Raw genomic sequence first — 23,215 nt, 5'->3', positions numbered from 1 at the left:
ACTGTCATTTATATACTATTTGTCTCAGAAAACATGTAGTAGCTGAAATATCTATCCTTAGGACTGATGTTCCTTTCATCTTGGAAATACATTTGTAACATTGATCTGTGGGACTTGGAAAATATATTTTGTGCTGGATAACTCTCTGAAGGAATAGATTTTCTTGAACAACTTCATTTCATGGTTTAGGGAATGGGTGATGGGAATAATCCAAACCCTTCCTTTTATCCTTGCACTTTATTTAGGTCCTTACCTCTGGTCACCTTTTCTTTGTATTTCAGAGATCTAAGAACCTAAGTGTTGTTCCTGTCCCAAGAGCTTATCTGAACTGGGAATCTCATCAGTCATCCGAAAATAATAATTTGTTTTTTCCTTCCTAGATTTGATGGCAGAGTGGTGGCCAAGCTTCCCTTCACTCCTCTTTCCTACATCCAAGGATTGTCTCATCGAAATCTGTTGGGGGAAGATTATACAGACTGTTCCTTTATCTTCCTGTATATCCTCTGTACCATGTCTATTAGACAGGTGAGTATTTACAATCTTGTTTATACTTACATTATTGGAGGCATTTTGGTGTGGTGAAAGAGGATTTGGAGTAAGAGGAACTGAGATCAAATCTCAGCTCAGAATTTAATCCCAGTGACTTTGAGCAAGTCATTTGTCATCTCTTGGCCTAATTTTCCTCATCTGTAAAATAATGATGTTGGATATGATGACCTCTAAAGTCCTTACCAAATCTTAATCTATGATAGGAATTCGTTCCTCAGATTGCCTTTTGATTTTGCAGTGTTGAACAGTGTATACCTCATTGTTACAGAGACCTTCTTCTAGATGCACAACTATATGTGGAATTCTCGATTAATGTTGTCAAACTGTGTTTTGATTTTATATTTAAGTCCTTCCTGTCATTTAAGACCTAGCTTGGTGCTACTTCTGCCATGTAGCCTTTTTCTTGATCTACTTCTTTCATCTCCTCTAAATCTGTTATATCTCTTGGTTTGACTTACACATTTATCTTATTCAAACATGTATGACAATTGTGCACGTGCCTCCCTCATTTCCCCAAACAGATTATATGCCTCTCAAAGCCAAAAGTGGCATGGTGTGATGGAAAGAGCTCTAGCTCTGGAGTCAGAGAACCTGGCTTCATATTGTTTCTCTGATTCTTACTGTTCTTACTATACTTATTATTCTTACTCTATGACCTTGAGCTGGTCACTTAATCTCCTTTGTCCCGTTTCCTCATCTATAAAATGAGCTATTGTCTTATGATCCTGTTTCTCCAAAATAAATAAATTTTCATCCCCAGTTCCTTGGATGGTTATCCCCCAGTTCCTTAGATGGTGCCTTCCATGTAATAAGTACTTAAGAAAGTTTAATTCATCTGTAATTATTGTTTCCTCCATGTAGCACTTTGAGGTTTAAAGAGCACTTGATACACACACACACACACAGAGTCACATTTGATCTTTCCAACAACCTTATGAGGCAGGTCCTTGAAGTATACCCCTCTTTGCAGATGAAGATGATGAGGCTTATGAAATTTAAATGATTTACCCACAGTCGCACGGCTCATTAATGTCAGGGGTAGAATTTGAGCTTAGTCCTCTCCTGATGCTAGGTCCAGTTGGCTTTACACTAAAGTTACACCCCAGGTTGTTAAAGGAACTTGGGCAGTTTGTCTTTGAGTAATCCTGGGGATGAACAAATGCTTTCCCAGTTTTTACGGAGGGGTACAGAGGATTCCATAAACTATATACTAATAAGCATGATGTGGCTCTCTGAGTCTATACTAGCTAGAGTACTATTTGAATAGTTTGTGAACCCTTAGATGAGAAAAAAAGTAGTAAACACTAGGAGCCGACTTGGCTTCACTAACATCAGACCATACAATTATAGGATGGGGAAGCCTTGGTTAGACATCTGTAAAAGAGCTGGGAATTATAGTGTGCAGAAACTCAGTATGAGTTAATAGTATGAGCCAGCAGCCAAAAAAAGCCAGTACTGTCCCGTTGTATTCTGTCTGCCCTGATCCAACAACATCTGGAGAATGGTATTCCATTCTATTAATATAGTCAGTAAAGGCAGCTTGACACAGGAGATAGACTTGGCCTATGAAGCCACCAAAACCTGTTGTGTCCTGCTTCCTGACACATACTGGCTCTAAGGTACTTGGAAAGTCACGGCTTCTCAGTGATCTGGGCAACTCTCTAGGACTGTTAGTTGCAGAGAAGTTGTCAACCTGAATTAGGTTAAAAAAAGTTTCCTCATCTGACGGTTCCTTACACCACTGAAGTCACAATCCCTCTCCCTATGTGGGCACCACAATTTTAAAAGGACAAGAGCATCCAGAGGAGGGCAACCAGGATAATGATAGGTTGTGACTGAGTGTGATTGAGAATCATCTGGAAGAAGAAAATAATTGGGGGGAGTGGCAACCTGGGAGCTATCTGCAAGTATTTGGAAGGATATTGTGGAAGAAAGCTTAGTCTTAATTCTGTTTAAACTCAGAAGGCAGGACTAGGAGCAATGAGAAGTTTCAAAGACGCAAATTGAGGTTCTATTTCAAGGAAAACTTCTTTATACTTAGAGCTGTCCGAAAGGGGAATGGATTGCATTGGTGGGTGGATGGTTGCTCCTTCTTGGATGTCTAGACAGAGCTTATATGATCACTTGTCCAGCTAGGTTACAGTGGAAATTCCTTTATAGTAAAGGTTGAACTAGATGGCTGTTGAGGATCTTCCAACTCTAAAATTTTGGTATCCCATGAACCAACTTCACTTCCTTTAGTGAAACAGTTGCCAAATTGGTAGTTCCAGGAAATATGTTGTATCTGAATTTCATCAAGACATTTGAAGTCCATCATGGTGTTGTTGTATACTATAATTCTGGTGAGTAGATTTTGACCCAGTTGAATTACTAGGCCCAGTACATAGGTATTATAGGTTGATGCCATTGTAAACAGATTTCTAAGGATTACTAGAGATTTCTGTCCTGGATTCTATTTAGTTCATTATTTTTATCTGTAACTTGAAGACATTGATAGAATGTGACAGAAACCTTGAAGGGAATAACCAAGACCATGAATGACAGAATCAAGATCCAAAGAGGTCTTGACAGGCTAGAAGAACTGAATCTAATAATACGAAATTTAATTAGGAATCAATGTAAAGTCTTATACTTAGGTTAAAAAATTTAGTGCTGCTAGGAGGCAGTGAGGTACAGTGGAAAGAGCCTTGGCTCTGGAGTTGAGGATCTGGATTCAAATCCTTCCCTGAGAGTTATGTGTGACCAGCCTCCCTGTGTCTCAGTTTCAGGTAATGCGGTGGTTAGAGCACTGGATTTGGAGATAGGAAGAGCTGACTGAGTTCAAATGTAGCCTCAGACCCTTATTACTTAACTTGGTCCTGAGCAACTCACTTAACCTTTGTCTGTTTCAGCTTCATCATCTATAAAATGAGGATAATAGCACCTGCTTTCCCGGGTTGTTGTAAGGATCAGATGAGTTGACATGCAAAGCTCTCTGTAAATGTTGAAGTGCAACAGAATACTATTATTATTAGCTTTTATTAAGTGATAGACATGGTCTCGGTGTCCTATGTGGTCCCTACCAGTTCTAGATCTATGATGATTAAGCAAATACTGAAAAGGTAACCTAATGCTTTTTTTTCTAGGTGATTTAATCATTTTATCAATAAGGCCAGCATGTTATTTATAAAGGGATGGTCATTTGCCTGCCTCTTAGACCAAAGACCCCTCATGGTGGTAGGCTCAGTTTATATGCCCTTCAAAGAGTAGGTATTCCCAAGGAATGGCAATCATCTCAGATTGGTTAACACAATGGGAGGTGTGGGTTATATTAAAATGAAGGTCTTGGGGTACATGACTTATAACCTGATGCTTTTTAACAAACTGTAATGAAATGTAGCTAAAATGATGTGCTTCATCTTTCTGATGTTATGTGATGCTGTGCATCATGCTCAGCCAAATATAATAACAGCTCACATTTCTATAGCTTTTTAAAGTTTACAAAGTGCTTTAGTCCTGAGAACCAAGGTGTTGATTTAAGAATTCTTTTCTTTCACCCCTGGACTTTGATTGCACTATTCTGTAGGTCTTGAGGCTCTGTGGAACACAGGGCTTGCCAAATAACCCCTAAGGTTGGGATGAATGTGAGAGACATAGTAATCACTTAATAAATGCTATTTGTTTATTTGCTTGATGAAATTGCAGTGTAAACTAGACTGGCATCTTCATTACTAATAGCTTGTATAGGAGGCAAGTAAACAATATTCAGTAGTATTAGTAGGACTTTTTTTTCTAAAGTTCAGAAACATTACCATTCTGGTGGTAGTAATTCTTTGATAGACTCATATGAAAGGGTCCCTTCTGAAATCACACTATTATCCTGCCCATAGTACAATTATTTTTTTTTCTTAATTAATTTATTTTTAGTTTTCAACATTCACTTCCACAAGATTTTGAGTTCCAGATTTTCTCCCCATCTTGTCCCTTCCCCCACCCCGAAACAGCATGCATTCTAAATACCCTTTCCACTAATCTGCTTCCCTTCTATCTCTTATCCCCTTCCCCTACTATTTTCCTGAAGGGCAGGATAGATTTCTATACCCTATTGCCTGTATGTCTTATTTCCCAGTTGCATGTGAAAACAATTTTTGACATTTGTTTTTAAAACTTTGGGTTCCAAATTTTCTCCCTTTCTCCCTCCCTACCCACCCTCATTGAGAAGGCAAGCAACTTGATACAGGTTATATATGTGTAGTCATGCAGAACACTTCCATAGTAGTCATGTTGTGAAAAACTAACTATATTTCCCTTCATCCTATCCTGGCCTTCCCCACCCCCTGCTTTATCCTATTCTGTCTTTTGACCCTTTCCCTCCTCAAAAGTGTTTGCTTCTGATTACCTCCTCACCCAATCTGCCCTTCCTCTATCATCCCCCTGCTCTCTTATCCCTTTCTCCCCTTTTTTCCTGTAGGGTAAGATAGATTTCCATACCCAACTGAGTGTGTATGTTATTCCCTCCTTAAGCCAAATTTGATGAGAATAAAATTCATTCGTTCCCTCTCACCTTCCCCCACTTCTCCACTGTAAAAGCCTTTTCTTGTCTGTTTTCATCTTCAATTCACTCTGTGCCATCTATCTGTCTATCTATCTGTCTGTCTGTCTGTCTGTCTGTCTGTCTATATATATATATACATATAAATTTTTTTCCTCCAACTACCCTAATACTGACAAAGGTCTCATGAGTTACAAATAATATTTTTCTATGTAGGAATGTAAACAGTTCAACCTTAATTAGTCCCTTATGATGTCTCTTTCCTGTTTACCTCTTCATGCTTCTCTTGAGTCTTGTATTTGAAAGTCAGATTTTCTATTCAGCTCTGGTCTTTTCATCAAGAATGCTTGAAAGTCCTCTATTTCACTGAATGTCCATTTTTTCCCCTGAAGGATTACACTCGATTTTGCTGGGCAGGTGATTCTTGGCTGTAATCCTTTCTCCTTTGACCTCTGGATTATTATATTCCAAGCCCTCTGGTCCCTTAATGTAGAAGCTACAATTACTTTTTAAAAACAGCATATTTGGAGCCTAAAGACTTTCAAAACTTATTTTATTTTATGTTACTTTTTAATAATTAATATTTTTTTTTAGTTTTCAACATTCACTTCCATAAGATTTTGAGTTTTAAATTTTCTCCCCCTTCTCCTCCCCCCTCCCCAAGACAGTGTGCAATCTGGTATAGACTCTACTTGTGCATTCATATTAAGCATATTTTCACATTATTCATGATGTAAAGAAGAATTAGAACTAATGGGAGGAGCCATGAGAAAGAAGAAACAAAACAAAACAAAAAAAGAAAAAGAGAACAAATAGTCTGTTTCCTTCTGCACCCAGACTCCATAGTTCTTTCTCTGGATGTGGATAGCATTTTCCATTGTGAGTCTGTTGGAGTTGTCTTAGATCCTTGCATTGCTGAGAAGAGCCAAGTCTGTCAAAGTCAGTCATCACACAATGTGGCTATTACTGTGTACAATGTTCCTATAGTTCTGCTCATTTCACTCAGCATCAGTTCATAAAAGTCTTTCCAGGTTTTTCTGAAGTCTGCCTGCTCATCATTTCTTATAGCACAGTAGTATTCCATTACATTCTTATACCACAACTTGTTTAGCCATTGCCCAATTGACGGGCATCCCCTCAGTTTCCAATTATTGGCTACCACAAAAAGAGCTGCTATAAATATTTTTGTACATGTGGGTCCTTTTCCCATTTTTAAGATCTCTTTGGGATACAGCCCTAAAAGTGGTATTGCTGGATCAAAGGGTATGCAGAGTTTTATAGCCCTTTGTGCATAATTCCAACCAGAATGGTTGAATCAATTCATAACTCTACCAACAATGCATCATGTTCCAGTTTTCCCACATCTTCTCCAGCATTTATCATTTTCCTGTTTTGTCATGTTAGCCAATCTGATAGGTGTGATGTGGTACCTACCTCAGAGTCGTTGTGATTTGCATTTCTCTAATCAGTAGTGATTTTAGAGCATTTTTTCATATGACTATATAGATAGCTTTAATTTCTTCCTCTGAAAACTGCCTGTTCATATCATTTGACCTCTTATTAGTTGGGGAGTGACTTGTATTCTTACAAGTTTGATTCAGTTCTCTATATATTTTAGAAATGAGGCCTTTGTCAGAGACACTGGCTGTAAAAATTATTTTCCAGCTTTTTGCTTCCCTCCTAATCTTGGTTGCATTGGCTTTGTTTGTGAAAAACTTCTCAATTTAATGTAATCAGAGTCATCCATTTTTGCATTTCATAATGTTCTCTATCTCTTGTTTGGTCATAAATTCTTCCATTCTCCATAGATCTGATAGGTAAACTATTCCTTGCTCTCGTAGTTTGCTTATAGTATTGGTCTTTATATCTAAATCATGTACCCATTTTGACTGTATCTTGGTATAGGGTGTAAGATGTTGGTCAATGCCTTCAAAAATTTTTTTTTTGTCAGAGTATTCATTTATAGGAGAATGAAGGTAAAACTCCCTCTCAAAAACAAATGCAGATTAGGGTTTCACACTAAAGAAACCCTTCTTTCCCCCAAAGCCACTAATTCCTTTTTATTAAGGTAGAGTCTCTTAAGTGACTAAAACCTGTAAGAAATAATGATTTTAATCTTGAATTGTTGATGGTTCTTTCTCATTTTCTTTTTCTTTCTTTCTTTCCTTCTTTTTTGACAATTCATATAGTCACTAAGAGGAGTAGAGTGTGCTACTTAAGGCTGACTAGTTTTGTTTTGACTAAGTACAGAACAGAAAGGTTATTGTATTGTGGGAGAAGGTAACATCTCATATAAAAATAAATCTAATTACCTTTTCTTAGTTTATTTTTCTCCTTGGTTTTTGTTTTCTTCCTTAAAGTTTAGTGATTAACTTGCCTTGACCTTCAGATAATGACTGGTTTCCGTTTGTGAATTTTAAGAGACTTCTCAGTGATGTGGCAGCTGTGCCAGTTTCCACTATAGTTGTTAAGTCAGTCTCAGGGCAGTTAAAAAACTCCAGAATAAAAAGGATCTTCTCAAGACTTTTGAATTGAGGCTTTCTCCTTCTTCTTCTTCTTTTTCTTGTGGTTTTTTTTTTCTATGTGATTTTACTTTACCTTAAATGGGATTAATAGCATCCATTAGTGAAAATTATTGTAGTAGACTTGTAAAATCCAATCAGCAAAACACATCACTATGTTGACTGACAACAACCCTGTGATGTAGGTGCTATTATTATCCTCATTTTACAGTTGAGGAAACGAAGACCAACAGAGGTTCACTGATTTTCTAGGGTCACCTATCTAGCTGATTGGAACTCAGGTTTTCCAGTTCTACACCTCGAGCTCGATCCACTGTGCCACTTAACTGCTAATTATACAGTATTCATTTTCAATTTTGCTTATTGCTGCTCTTAGTGTACTTGTGTTTTGTTATTTTCTTGGTTTTCTTTACGTCATTTTTATCATATCTTCCTATATCTATACTTCTTTTGTTCTTCATAGTCATTATTTCTTACAGCACAGTAATAATCTATTAAATTCACATAGCATAATTTATTAGCTGTTCCCTAGTCAATGGTTATCTACTTCATTTCCAGTAATTTGCTACCACAAAATACATTGCCAGGAATATTTTGGTATATACAGGGCCTTTCTTTCTATCTTTGTCCTCTTTAGGGTATATATTTAGTAGTGGGCTCTCTGGGTCAAAGGGTATGGACATTTTAGTCAGTTTCTCAGAACAATTCCAAATTGCTTTCCAAAATGGTTGGACCAGTGTTAGTCCACCAAATGTATGTCTCTCTTTCCACAGTCCCACCACCATTAAATATTATCATCTTTTGTCACCTTTGCCAGTTTTCGGGCTTTGTCTTGAGACTTGAGAATTATTTCAATTTGCTTCTCGTTACTAGTGATTTAGAGCAGTCTTTCATTTGATTATTAATCATTTGCAGTTCTCTTGAAATTGCTCATATCCTTTGATCACTTGTCTGTTGGGAATGATTTTCATATACATCCACACAAGTATGTATGTATTGGTGGTAGTTTAATATCTATATTTGTCTGTCTATCTCTCTATCTCTCTCTCTCTCTCTCTATCTATCTATCTATCTATCTATCTATCTGTCTGTCTGTCTCTTGGCTATCAGCCCCTTATCAGAGACATTTGATTCAGAGCTTTTTTTTTTTTTTTGGTAATTGCTTTCTATATCCTCATTGTGTTGATTTAGTTTTGTAAAAAGCTTTTCAATTTCATGTAATTAAAATTGTAGTTTATTTTTTGTGATCATCTCTATATTTCTTATTTATATGAGAATTGTCTTCTAGCCATGACAGTGAAAAATATCTGATCTATCTAGTTTTTTTTTTTTTTATGGTAAGATCTTTAGCATTCAGATCATGTACCCATGTTGATCGTATTGTAAATATTGTAGGATAGTGATCTAAACTAGTATTTGAAAGTAATTACTTCTGAGTATACCTAAGTTGTCTGTCTGCTGCATTTCCTTGAGACATCAAGGAAGGCTTCCTGGAGAAAGTAGAATTTGAGTTGGATTTTAAAACATTTCTGAGAATTCAGCTGGTGAAGATGAGGAAGAAGGAAAAGCAGTCAGGTTTGACAGTTTAGTGCCTATTCAGGAGACAGATAATTGGAGTCTAATAGTCATTCTTGAAGTCAAAGGTTTGAGTTCCTGTTTTCTGGGTTTTATTTAGTGTGTGGGCTATCAGGGTATTGAAGGTGGCCTCAAAAATCACATAGTATCGAAGGAGACAGATACATTTGTTCTTTGAATAATCCTAGGTACTGCTTAGAGGCCTTTATTATTTAGTAGGGATGTAACTGGAGATGGTGGTTACTGCTTGAGTATAACCTTAATGGTGTAGGAAGTACAGGTCAGTGTACCTGTTCTCCATACTGAACTCTTTTCTCCTACCTAGAGAACCAAAAAGTGCTGAAATCTATCTCATGAAGTATATTGAAATGATCATGAATGACTGAACATTTTGTCTCCAAGCCAATACCTGATAATAAAAGCTGATAAAAAGGTAGTTTAATTATTGATTTACCAAGGAGGGTCCAACTGAGTTGAGATTCCAGGTTATTGGGTTCCACAGGCAGCTTGTGGAAGATGCAGTTAATAATATGACATGTGGAGAACTGTAGGTGAAAAGTGAGTATGAGATGGAAAATAAAGGCTGTAAGACTGTTATATGAAATCACCAAGGAAGCATAATTAATTGGAAGCGAAAGCTGACTGCTAAATGTTAGAGAAGACCACAGTGCCAGAGAGCTTTGCATTAACAAATAGAACTGGAAGTTATAAGAGATGAACATTATCTAAATGATGAAAAAATAAAAGAATGAAATATATTTATTGCCCATAACCTCGGTGTCTTCCCAAAATATCCAGTTTGCAATTAATAGCTTCCTTTTCTTGGTAGCTTGTTCTTACCCTTCACAAGAGAGGAAGGAACGTAAATCCTGTAGAGGAGGGTGTCTGGATTTCCTACTTTAGTGGAAGGGATAAGCATTGGGAAGTTTTTTTCCTTTGTTTTTTCCTGGTCAGAAAAGCTTCATTTGCTAGTGATTACATATGGCTTCTCTCAAAATGCAGAAATAGATATGGGTCTTCCTATAATTCAAAATGTTTTATGTATCTGAAACTTGTTTTAACTTCATTTTAGAAACATGTTTACCTTATCATTTTTCACCTGTCTTTTAATTAATTGGTTTAAGTTCTCTATCTTATCATCTTCCTGATGTGAGAAAGAAAGCTTATTTTTATAAGTTTGATATCAGTAATACTTCTTTTCCTTCCATTTGTCTTTTTTGATTAACCTAAATCTACCAATTTGGAAAACTGAAAAATTCATCTCAGAAAGCATTTTGAAGAACTGGCACAGCAGTCAGATCAGAATGAGAAGATCAGGGAATGGGTGATTTAAAAGATGAAAAAAAAAAAAACCACTAACGTTTTCCATATATCCTTCCCTAACTGTAGTGTCAGGCCACTGGCCTTATTGAATTGAATTTGGGCTAGCTCATTCAGGGGTGCTGCTTGTAATGTGCGTCCTGCAAGGTACTTTTTAATAAGGGATATGTCTACTATTGCAAAATGGGGTATGGTGTTCTCTGGGTCTCTGCATGAGAGAAAAAATTCACTAATGACTGGCAAGTGTGAAGGTGTTTGTTCTCAGCAAAGGCATGAGCATCATGGCATTAACAGAAGCCTGTATTTTTATCAGGCTATCTTATGAGAAATTCAAGACAACTTTGTTCTGAAGAATAAGATGGCAATATTTAAGTGAACTACAGCTTGAAACACAATTGCTGGGGCATTTCAGTTGTTTGAGTCTTACCAGTTTAGGGTAGCACTGACCTCCGGCGAAGTCTGACAGCAAGAAAAGACAATGCTCTGCTCTTCCAGTCATCTGCCACTTTCTTCAGTTACTGATCAGTCACCTACCGTTGTAGACCTGAGTGTTGAAAATATTTTTTCCTTTATACGTTTCCCTCCACCCACATCCACTTCCTTAAATCCATTGACCCTATAATTTAAAGGGTAGCAGAGTTGTGTTTAGAGAGGAATTGTTTTGTTCTGGTACCTTTTTTACAAAATTATAAGCTGCATTTCCTTGTGTCCTATGCTTATTCAGTATCTTGTGTGTTACAAGTCTAGACTGTATTACAGTGTTTTCTTAATGTCTTATTATAATTGGCTTTATATCATAAGTGAAAATTTCTTAACTAAACTGTAAGCTTTGTGAGAATAAGGGACCGTGCCCTGTAGTTGTCTTGCACGCGCTTGGTACAAAGTAGGCACTAGAGAGAGTTGACAGTTGACCAAGAGAAGTTAGAAAAAGGCATACATCCAAGGCTTTTTGTTGTTTAGATTATTGTGCACCTTTACTAGAGGCAGGTAGCCTGGTCTCCCAACAGTGACTTCCTTTTATCCTTGTGCCTCCCTTTGAAATTTCTTCTTAAGAGCTTTATAGTCACAATATTGGAGAATTGCAAGGGACCTCAGTGGTCTATCCATACATGAGAGGAATCCGTATTGTAACACATACCACAAGTTATGAACAATCAGATAAACATTAAAAGTGTTGTTGCTTTAAAGTAATGCATGTATTTGTGATTACATGGTATTTAAATAAGCACCTCAGAAAATATTTCATATTCAAATACCTGTCTGTACCGACTGAAAGCATAGACTAAGACCAAATGTAGCAAATTAGTGCAGTGTGGAAAAAGGGTGAATTAGGAGTCAGAGGCCCTGCTTTTAATCCCAGCTCCGCAAACTTAGCGCCTGTGTGACCTTTGGCAAGTGACTTAGCCTCCTGAGCCTCTGTTTCCCCCTCTATAAAATGAGGGGGTTTAGCTCTAGAGGTCTATGGTTTCCAATTGTAAATATGTAAATCTGTGGAAGCTTCGGGGGAATGTGTATTTGAAATCTGAACAGCATGGGACCAGTTGCTACTGGAAACAGCCATTCTTCCACCCTAGGAACTACCACATTTCTAGGTGGGGTTTTCCTTTAGGTCCGTTGCAAAAGCATCATAGGGAGGATACTAAGGGTACTTTTGCTTACATTTGGACACATTCTGTGTTGGCTACAGAGAACTTTTTTGACTACATCTGGAAATCAAGTATATAGCATAAATACTTAGCCTTCTAAAAGTATCATTCTCAAACCTAATTTGGTTTTCTGTTTATCTCCACAGAACATTCAGAAGATGCTTGGCCTTGCTCCTTCTCGGGCTGCCACCAAGCAAGCAGGGGGCTTTCTGGGTCCTCCAACTCCAGCTGGAAAATTCTCCTGAGACCAAGCCCAGAGTTTTTTTCATTCCTTTCTTACTTACTCAGACAATCAAACCAAACTGCTCCTATTTCTTCCTGAGCAGTGGGCACTGTTAGCCACAAAGGCCATGTCCCAGCTTTCTGAGCTAGTCTCAGGCCTCTGTACCGTGATTGGAATGAGAACAGCATTCAGTAGACAAGATTAATAATTGTACTTGTCTGTCAGAGTTGAAAATTTTAAAATATGTCTATGTTCGCTAGATAAGTTTAAATGCTATTTGTATGGTTGAGAAACAAGGAATCTTTCATGTTATGCTTGTTATGTTCTAAGAATATTTTTGGTGTGGCCAGTTCATAATTCCGATAGGTGCTCTATGCCATCGAAATGGGCTGGGCATGAAGTTGTGGGGAGCTGAACTGAAAACAATCAGTTAGATCTAAGCACACTCAAAGAAAGAATTTGATATGATCCTTTTTTTCCACAGCTAAAATGTTAGGTGACTGCCAACTTTAAGAAGAACCTAGTTTGTGCCACTTTAGATAATTAGATAATCTTACAGTCTAATAAATACACCTTGTTTTAGCATGTTTATGAATGTATGTCATCTTTAATAATGAAAGCTTAAACTGCATATAGTGGGGGAATCTTGGTACAAAAGGAATAAAACAAGTTGACTGCTTTTGTCCTAACTTTTATGACCTGCCTCCTCTATTTGAACTTCATACAGAGCGGGCGCAGTGTGGGAGTTCATGAGGATGAGCACCAGGTCAAATGGTTTGTAGCCCAACAGGCTTTTAAAGCATACCATTCATACCTTCAAGCCTAATTGCAAATCGCTGGATTTTCATAAAGGAGATCTTCCCCATTGGTAGAACAATGTGTACCCTTTCTTTTTTATTTCTTATGATTGTGTTTCAAAGTTTCTACTTGTCTCTGGTCTTTTTTATTAGGAAAATCCCTCTTTGGAAGTCCCCCTTTCATTCCTAAAGCTAAATAGAGTCATAGTTAGGTATAAGGGGCAGGATGCTTGACTTGACACGTAACCCTCTTACTGTGAAAACAGAATTTCCTGCCAATTGTATTTGCATTGTAATTCTTAAGGAGGAAGTTACATTCTGTACATGTACACTATGGAGAAGACTGGTTTTAAAATGCTAATATCAGACAGAGATTAGGAGGTTTTAAATATCAGAAAAAAAAATCTATCTTCACAAAGAGCAACTTGCTGAGGATAATGTTGAAATGTCAACATCCGATTTAATTTGTTTTACTACTTTTATACCTTGTAAGGAGAAGCCAAGTCAGGCTATTTTATGAAACCTAACTCATGTGGAATGCTGTTTCACATGATAAAGCTGGCAACAATGAAAGGGGCAGATTGGAAGAGCTCTAAGTTTTGAGAATTTGAACTGATGACTCCATCAGTATTATAAGACATATAAATGGGGAACATGAAGAGATCATCTAGGTTCTAAGTGTGTGACCCTGTGCAGTAGACATCTTATGAAGGAGGAACCTAGGAATGCCAATCTCATTTCTCTAGTGCCACTAACACATCCTCCCCTGAATCTGATTAGGTGGCTTCTGCATTAATATTAACTGATTTGTGTCATCTGCAAATTTTATGACTGTGACATCTATGCCTTTATTGGAGTTATTTATGAAGTTAAGCAACACAAATAGTAACTTGAGAAAGAGCCATGTGAAGCTACCTAGGGTACTCCACTGGAGACTGGCCGTTTTGACAGGAAACCATTAACAACTATTCTGAGTCTGACCATTCAAGCAGTTCTGAATTGGTCTCTTTTATCATTTGGTCCACAGCCTTCTCTGTACAGGAATATATGCAAGAATTGTAAGAGATATTTTACCAAAAGCTTTGCTAAAATCTAGGTAAATTATATCCACAGCATTCTCATCTACGTGTTTAATGATCCTGTCAAAAACAAGAAATGAATTTAGTCTGGCATGACAGGTTCTTGATAAAGCCATACTGGTTTTTGTATTCATTGCTTCACTTTCTAAATGGTCACCCTGAATACCCTACACACCCCAAAGGCATCAAACCCATCACTGAAGTAGAGGGATGTCTACCCCAAACATGTGAAGACTACCCTCTCCCCACCCCACCCCCACCCACACACAGAATAGGCAGATGACAACAATTTGTTCCAATGACCATGAAGATAGCTGAAGCAGGTACTGTGGAGTGCTTAGAGTTTGGTCAGACATCAAAGATGCCAAGATCATCCACCGCATCCTGGGCCATTGCCAGTCATCTTGACTTTGCCCTACAACTGGACTTCAATGTCTCTGGAAGAGAGAGTGAGGCTGATGACTTTGTGTAACTCTGGCTCACTTTAATCCAATTCACAGATAATTCAAGACATCACCCACCCACTATTTTGCCCCAACATCATGATATATTTGGCTGTCAAAAACGAAGGATGAACAAAAACAACTCAGAAATGTTCACCAACCATCTCTTGAGTGATCTGTTAAACTGTATCTGGTGTATGGTGTCAAGGACTGGGCAGCTAGGTGACCCCGTAGTGCACAGAACACTGGACTTGGAGTCAGGCATACCCGAGTTCAAATCCAGTGTCAAACACTTAGTAACTGCCTGACCCAGGGCAAGTCACTTAACCTGTTTGCCTCAATTTCCTCATCTGCAAAATGGTAATAATAGCACCTACCTCCTAGGCTTGTGAGGATCAAACAAGATAATTATAAAATGCTTTGCAAACCTTAAAGTGCAATATAAATGTTAGTTATATTTTAGAAAGGGTATTCACAGGCTGGCATGCATTCAAAAAAGGGCAGCCAACGTGGTGAGTGGCCTTAACACTATGCCATGTATTTAATTTTGCTTCTGTTTTCTAAGAGAATAATAATTAGACTGAGAAAGAGAATAAACATAGTTAACAGTTGAAATGTAAAATAATGGAGTAGAGGACAAGGACATATTTCTAGGACATAGCCTAGTACCTGGTGCTTAGTACATTCTTAATGCTTGATTTCATTAATCTGAGGGAATTTCACTCTTCAAGATGTTTGGCACATGGTTCAGATGGTCTATATCTCAGGATGCTGAAAGGCCTGACAGGTGTAATTGGTTTAGAAGCTGCAATACTAGACTTGGTGTCAGGAAGTCATGGGTTCGTATCTTGCTGCTTCCACAACAGTACGGGATGGCCAGGGCAGGAGTGAGGGAGAAGGAGAAGAGGTCACCAGGTATCTTACTCCATGGAGTTGAAACCAGGCAGAGCAGTAGATGCAAAGTAGAGTGAGCTGAAAGTCGAATTGGGAGGAGTTTGCTACTCTGCCCCCCAGACCTTCAATGAGATGGTAGAGGAGGCTGAGGTAGGTGATACCTATCAAGGCATGAGTTAGCAGCATGGAGGTGAGTTTAGAAGTGATTAGCTTATCCTAAATGAGGCATGTTGTTCTGTAGCGTTCCTCCTTGCACACCTAGTGCCATGAGTAGAGTACGGGTCCGGGAGTGAGGAAGACTCATCTTCCTGAGTTCAAATCCAGCCTTGGACACTTATTAGCTTGTGTGACCCTGGGCAAGTCACTTAACCTTGTTTGCCTCGGTTCCTCATCTATAAAATGGGCTGGAGGAGGAAATGGCAAACCACTCCAGTATGTTTGCCAAGAAAACTCCAAATAAGGTCAGAAAGAGTCTGTCACAACTGAATAATGATTGAACTAGTTCCTCCTACCTTTCCAACTTATTTTTTACTTTGTCATACTCAAATACTCTTCAATTCAGTGACACTGGCCTTTTTTGCTATTCCTTGAATAGGGATATTTCATCTCCCAAATGGGTATTTTCCCTTGTACCCCATGTCTGGAACTCTCCCTCTTCATCTCCTCTTGACTTCCCAGGCATCCTTCAAGTATCAGCTAAAATCCCACCTTATGTAAGAAGCCTTTCCTGATTTCCCCTTAGTGCTAGTGTCATCCTGTTGATTATCTCCCATCCATTTTATCTGCACATATTTGTTTGCATATTATCTCCCCTCTTAGACTGTGAACTCCTTGAGAACAGGGTATATCCTTTGCCAGTTCTTTGAATCTTAAGTGCTTAGCACAGTGCCTAGCACATAGTAGGTGCTTAATAGTTGCTTATTGACTTACTGTTTGACTTGTTGATTTTTTTTAAATGTTTTGTTTATTATTATGGACTTAATATCAACAAACAAATATTTCCTTACACAAAGAATAGGAAAAGAAGATTTATGACGCCTTTAAATACTATTATAGCTTTTTTTTTTAAAGTAAATTTTAAATTTAACATGTTCTAGCCTTGACCTATTTTTCCTTGTCCCCTTCTGAACTTCTTTTTGCTCTCTTGGGTATATATTTTTTAAAGGATTTTCATTGATTTGTTTTTATATCACTTAAATTTTCCACTTTATCCATTCCCTTTTCTCTTACCAGAAAGCCAGCTTTTTAAATAATTTTTTTTAAAGAAAAAGGAGTAAGAGAAAAATTCCACAAAACTGAATATACATATATATACATACATATACCTATGTCTGTATGTAAACTGACATATCCACACTTTTGCTTTGACCCTCCCTCCAGCACAAGCATATTTGCAAAGTAGTGGGAGGAGGCATCTTCTTGTCCTCTTTTATTTGGGGTCAAGCTTATATAATTTTGCAACGTGATTGTTTCCTGGTGGTGGTGTTTCCAATTTTCATTGTTGCTGTCATTGTATATTATTTTCTTGACTCTGCTTATTTTACTATGCATCAGTTCATGTAAGTCTTTCCATGCTTCTCTGTGTATTCATCACAGTCATCATTTCCTAGAGCACAGTAATATTCCATTACATTCATGCACCACAATTTGTGTAGCCATTCCACAACTGATGGCATCTAAATTGTTTCCAATTCTTTGCTGCCACAAATATTCTGGTATGTGGAACACTTCTTTTTGTCAATGACCATTTTGTCAATTGTTGATTCTTTGATTGATCTGCCTGGCAGTGAATTCTCTGGACCAAAAAATGTCTACATTTTAGCCAGTTTGTATAATTCCAAATGACTCTCCAAAATAGTTTCACTAACACCAAAGTAGCTTCACCAACAATGTACCTATCTATGCATAACCTCTCCATTGTTGACTAATTCCACCTTTTGTCATCTTTGCCAATTTTCTGGGTGTGAGGTAAAACCTTAAGTTTGTTTTCTGTTAATATTAGTGATTTATGTACTTTTTAATATCATTGTTAATAGTTTATAATTCTTTTGAGAACTGTTTGTTCATATCTTTTGATCATGACCACTTGACAATTGTGGAATGGTTTTTGGTCTTACGTATTTCTGTTATTTGTCTAATATCTTGAATACCAAACCTTTATCTGAGGCATTTGTTCTTAGCCAGCTACTTTTCTTCTTATATTAGTTTTGTTTGTGGAAATATTTTTCAGCCAAAATTTATCTTTTTTATCTTTTGTAATTGTCCCTATCCTTTGTTCAGTTAGGAATTCATCTGCTGTCCATAGCTATGAAAGGTAAATGATCTACTTCTCTTCTAATTTTCTGTGGTCTCTTATACAATTTTGTAAACAAAATGGAGACACGATTCCTAACTGTGCCTTTGGCATTGGCTATTCCAGGCATGGGCCTGAAATATTATATATCCTTTCCTCTGCCTCTTAGCTTTCCTGGCTTCCTTTCAGACTTAGCTCATAAGCCACCTTCTGCAGAAGGCCTTTCCTACTCCCTCCAGGGCTTTTGGGCCCCAGCCATTGCTTCTAGTACCTTTCTTCTGTGATTAATTTCCATCTACTCTGCATATATCATGTACATACACTGTTATTTCCATGTTGTTTCCCCCATTAGAATGTGAACTCTTTAAGGGCAGAGCCAGTGTTTTTTACTTTTTATCCCTATGGCATAGCACAGTGCCTAGCATGTAGTAAGTGTATAATAAGTGCTCGTTGACTGGTTAACTGTTGACTGGAGTTTTCTGATTGGCTGCTGGTGATATGACAGTCATGTCAACACTTCCCAGTGAATGTTTTGCATGATTTATTTAAATTTCCATGTCATCATAGCAATAAGACACTAGTACATTTCTTAGAAATTATTATTGTCTTCTCCCTGGGTTATAGCTTCTCACACACAAGTCAGAGGAGGAGATGTATGTGGTATAATCATCTCACTCTAAAAGCATCACCTAATCCAGTAAGCTGTAATTTGCTTTCCTTTCACTCCATCCTTTACCCAACCTAGATTTCTCCTTTTCACACAGACTAGGCCCTCTTTCTCCAAGACCTCCCCACTTCAATCCTCTCATCTTCTCTGAACATACTTCCCACACTCTAACCTCCATAATCTACCTCCACTTACCCTCATCCATCTTCTATCACTCTACCCTCTCAAATGATTTTGGCATAGACTCAGGTCCTTTCTCATTTCCTTCTGTCTCATCCCAATCCCAAATCTAATTCCTTCCCCCCACCTCAGCCCCCAGCCTGTGCCCCAACCACTCCCTCTTGGAAAATACAACCTTCAAAAAGTAGAGAAAAACCATGAAGGGAACCACTATTCTAGATTAGATTCTGAACAACAGAGGGATATAAATGATGGAAACACTGTTGTTGAGTTGTTTCTGACTCTCTGTGGTCCCATTTGGGGTTTTCTTGGCAAAGATACTGGAGTGGTTTGCCATTTCCTTCTCCAGATCATTTTGCAGATGAGGAAATTGAGGCAAACAGGGTTGTGACTTGCCCAGGGTTACCCACTAGTAAGTGTGTGTGGCCAGATTTGAACTCATGAAGGAGAGTCTTGGTAATTCCAAGCCCAGTGCTCTACCCAGTGCACCACCTAGTTGGCCAAGCTTCAGCAAGCGTTTTATTTTATAATTCTTGGTAGAAAGATGTCTGAGGGAAGTTTATATATAAAACCAGCACTAACTCCCCCACCTCCCCCTTGCTTCAAAAGAAAGCACCAATAACATCTAAGAGTGTGCTCTGTGTCAAACCTGACTTAAACTGCTCTAGAGGTTCAGTCTTGAGATTGGAATGAAATTGGATAATGGTAAACCATGTAACAAGTAACAAAAGACATTTACTCAATGGTGTAGAAAGGATTTTAGGCAAAGATACAAGATTGGTTCAGTTGCGTATACACATTTGCCATGATGTTATGCCAGATCTGAAGGGTGCATTGATTCCATTGACAGTAAGAAGTCTCTCAAGTCTACAAAATGTCATTTAGTCTTGTGCTGGACTTCTATACCTTAGCTAACCAGGAAGCTATGTCAGTGGTTCAAGCTTAAGTCCCCTGAACCAACTAACTCTCCGGGATGGTTTCATTGCCCTTTTAGGGGGAAAACCAGCCTGTGGGGCAGGGACTTTCCAGTCTTTTTATATGTAGTAGGTGTTGTTCCTACTACAAAAGAAAGAAATCCCCACAAGGCAAGTTCCATAGGGGAAAAAAAAAAACCAGCAGATGGGTTCAGGAACTGAAAAAGCAAAGAAAACCTCTTAATTTAATCCAGAAATACTATGTAGTAAGAAAATTCCAAGAGCAGATCCCAAAAGAAGTATATACTCTTATAATATCGAAAATCAGAACCTCAGAAAGAGAATGAAATGACCACAAGAAACCTGTCAGTGTTTAGAAGGTCTTATAAAAAATAATTGGGGAAAAAGATAAAAAGAAAAGTCAGAGCTCTTAATGAAAAACTCAAAAGAAAGTATGTCTTAAAACAGAAGCTCAGAAACTTTAACAAAGCGTTAGATACTTTGAAAAAAAAGGAAGGAAGGGATTAAGAGAATGAAAAGAAATTATTAAGCACTTAATAGAGATCAGGCCCTCTTCTAGGCAAACTGTGAGATAAATGCAAAAGGAACTAGTCCCAGACCCCTAGGAGCTTATAGATTCAACGAGGAAAATAACATAGTGCGAAGCAGCAGCCAGGGAAGAGAATTATAGTCTGAGAAGTCACGAAGATTGTGAGTGGAACAATTGTGACGGTCAATTGACACATGTTTCCCCCACAGGCAATAATAGTATGGATTGATTAGCATTCTCAGAGCAAGAGGTGGAATGAAAGAGCACCCCAAATTTCACTGTTGAAGCAAAACATATTAGACCAAAATCAAAAGTCGGCAAAGTTGGAAGCTAACAAGTTCGTGGGAAGACTGACGACGTTTTGATTATTCTGGCTTTTGTCTCCTATTGAGTAGTTATGCCATTTGATTATTCCTGCATTTACCTTCTACTGAGTAAATGTGATTATTATTGCATTTGCTTTTAGCAAATGCTTTGTCTTTAATTGTTAATGGTTTCATGGTGACTGATTTTGTGTAAATGCGAAGCACACCATTTGGGACTCAGGAGTCATTATGGTGAGTATTTGATTAGTAGGCGTATTTTCCCAACATGAGCATTGAACTAGATGATTTCTAAGGTCTCTTCCAAATTAATTACGGTTTTACAGTTCTACCAAAGGTTACACATCTAGCAAGTGATAGAGCCAGGATATGAACCCAGGTTTCCTGATTTCAAGTGCAATTCTATAAGACCACTAAACCATGTTTATTTCTGTTATGGGTTATATAGGTTAATTAAATTATATTGTCTAATTGTTTTAAAATTCACATTGATGTGATTTTTTTTTTTAGTTTGATAGCAGAGACCGTCTTTTAGATTCTATTGGATACATGCTGATTTGTGTTGCTCGATTTTTCAAAAATCAATTCAAGAGATCATTAGCGGGGGATTTGTAGGGAGGAAGAAACTATTAGAGCCAGCAGGAGACTTTTATACAATCAACCTCTTGCACTTTAAAGAGGCCTTCTTAAGTGAGAAAGGCTGATTTGAAGGAATGTTTTCTCCCCTTTCCCTTCCCCATGCCCTCCCTTTCCCTTCTCCTTTTTCCCTTGATTTCTGTATTTGCTTACCATTCTTGTATTTCTGTTGTCTGGGGTGTTTGAGAAGCAAATCATTTCTTCAAGTTTACTTTTCTTTCTAGGAACATTTCAAATACCTCTTTTAAAAATCCATGTTTTTTCATTGATAGTTAGAATCAGATTTTAGACAAGGTAAATCTGGGTTGAATCTTGAGCTCCTTTGCTCTTCAGAACACCTTTTTCTATTTTCTTGTGCAGTTTCTGGTGGTGCAGAATAGTTTTGTGTCTTTTGAATTTCCTTTCGTTTATATTTAAAGGTCTTTCTCCTAATTGCTTGGAGGATTTATTTATTGTCAATGGAATTTTCTTTCTATTTAAAGGTCTTTCTCCTAATTGCTTCAAGGATTTATTGATTATCAATGGAGTTGCTAAATTTAACCACTATGGGTCTTGGCGTTTACAGCATACAGTTTTTAATTTTTTTTTTCTTCCTGGAAACCATCTATGGATTTTTTCAATTGACACTTTGTTTTTCTGTGTTCAGAAGTTTTAAACACTTTTCTTGTATTCTTTCTCACATTATGGTATTTAGGTTTTTTGACTTGTCATGTTTTTCTGGGAGCCCAATAATCTTTAGATTTTCTCTTTACATTCTGTCTTTGAGAAGAATGTTTTGTTTTTATAGGGATCACACTTTATTAAAATTTTATTGCTTTTTGTTTCCCTTTTGAGATTGTCCTTTAATTCTATATATTTGCATTCCCAATCAATTATTCTCTCTTCTGTTTCTTTGGAGTGGTTTACCACTGTGAATTCAGATTTTTCTATTCTGCAAGTTATTTCTGCTGTGCAGGCCATAAATTCTCCTTTCAAAACTTGTATTTCTTTTTAAACCATTCAGGAACATGTTGCCATGGTTCTACCCTTTCTTGGTATTCCACAAGGTCCTTTGCTTCATCAGGTAGTGATTCATTTTTCTTTGTCTTTCAATATTTATTCATAAATTTCTAGACTCTATAGGCCATCTTCCTTTCTGTTATTAATATCTTTACTGTTAGTTTATCTACTTATGTTTAAGGTTTTTAATTGAGTTTTCTTCCTTCTGTGATTTTTAGTAATTTCATTTCCCCCCCCATTGCTCACTTTCTGACACCTTCCTTTCCCTGAGGGGTGGATCTCAAAGCTGTCTCAACTTCCTACAATACTGAGCAACGTTCACCGGTCTCAGTTTCTGCATCCAAGTGACTTCCAAGGGGACAGAACTGTCCCCAAATCTATCCTGGGCTCTTTCTCTTAGGCTTAGTGGAGTGCCACATAACCACACGTGTCCTTTCCCAGTTTTCTTTTTTTCCCATTTTTCTGGGGACACATTGCATTGGCGCACTGCTTTCAGAGCCTGAGTAAGATTCTGCCTTTTGGATTCCTGTGGCACTAGAGAGGAATAGAATTGAATTCTCTTGTAAGTCTTTAAGGCAGCTTATGAATCTCTGCTGCTGGAGCACTCTGGGTAATTGGGGAAGGGGTATTGAGTGAATGCATTAAGGTTTAGGGATTACTGGTTTTCTTTGTTCTTGGTTTGTTGGCTTATATTTCATTTGGGTTCTTGGTATTCTAAGCCATAGAGACAGCTAAAAGGTTTATCTCTAGTACTTTATCTTTTCGGTATTTTTCTGAGAGGTCATGAGGATTGGAGAAAATGGTTAGTCCTCCATATTACTGGTCCTGCGATCTGGAATTATTTAATAGGCTTCTTAGAAGGATGAAGCAAGGGGCAGCTAGGTGGTTCAGTGGATAGAGCTCCGGCCTTGAAGTCCGGAAAACCTGAGTTCAAATCCAACCTCAGACACTTGACACTTAATAGCTGTGTGACCCTGGGCAAGTCACTTAACCTCAATTGCTTCATCAAAAAGGAAAAAAAAAAAGAAGGATGAAGCAAGATGAGCAGCTTCAGGGGAAGCACCATGAGAAGCT

At 37.8% G+C, this 23,215-nt stretch overlaps 1 protein-coding gene across 1 annotated transcript in view; it reads left to right on the top strand.

The window, feature by feature from the left end:
- Window positions 1-13,055, top strand: part of TMCO1 (transmembrane and coiled-coil domains 1) — a 41,199-nt gene extending 28,144 nt beyond the window's left edge. The window contains exons 6-7 of the mRNA XM_027868630.1: window positions 381-525; window positions 12,290-13,055. Of these exons, the coding sequence (XP_027724431.1) occupies window positions 381-525; window positions 12,290-12,388 (244 nt within the window). The 3' untranslated portion in view covers window positions 12,389-13,055. The remainder of the gene's footprint in view (window positions 1-380; window positions 526-12,289) is intronic.
- Window positions 13,056-23,215: the final 10,160 nt, after the last annotated feature.

Source organism: Vombatus ursinus, unplaced genomic scaffold (assembly GCF_900497805.2).
Source record: "Vombatus ursinus unplaced genomic scaffold, bare-nosed wombat genome assembly UNPS02014789.1, whole genome shotgun sequence".
Lineage (NCBI taxonomy): Eukaryota > Metazoa > Chordata > Mammalia > Diprotodontia > Vombatidae > Vombatus > Vombatus ursinus.
This window is presented reverse-complemented; position numbering and strand designations above follow the sequence as displayed.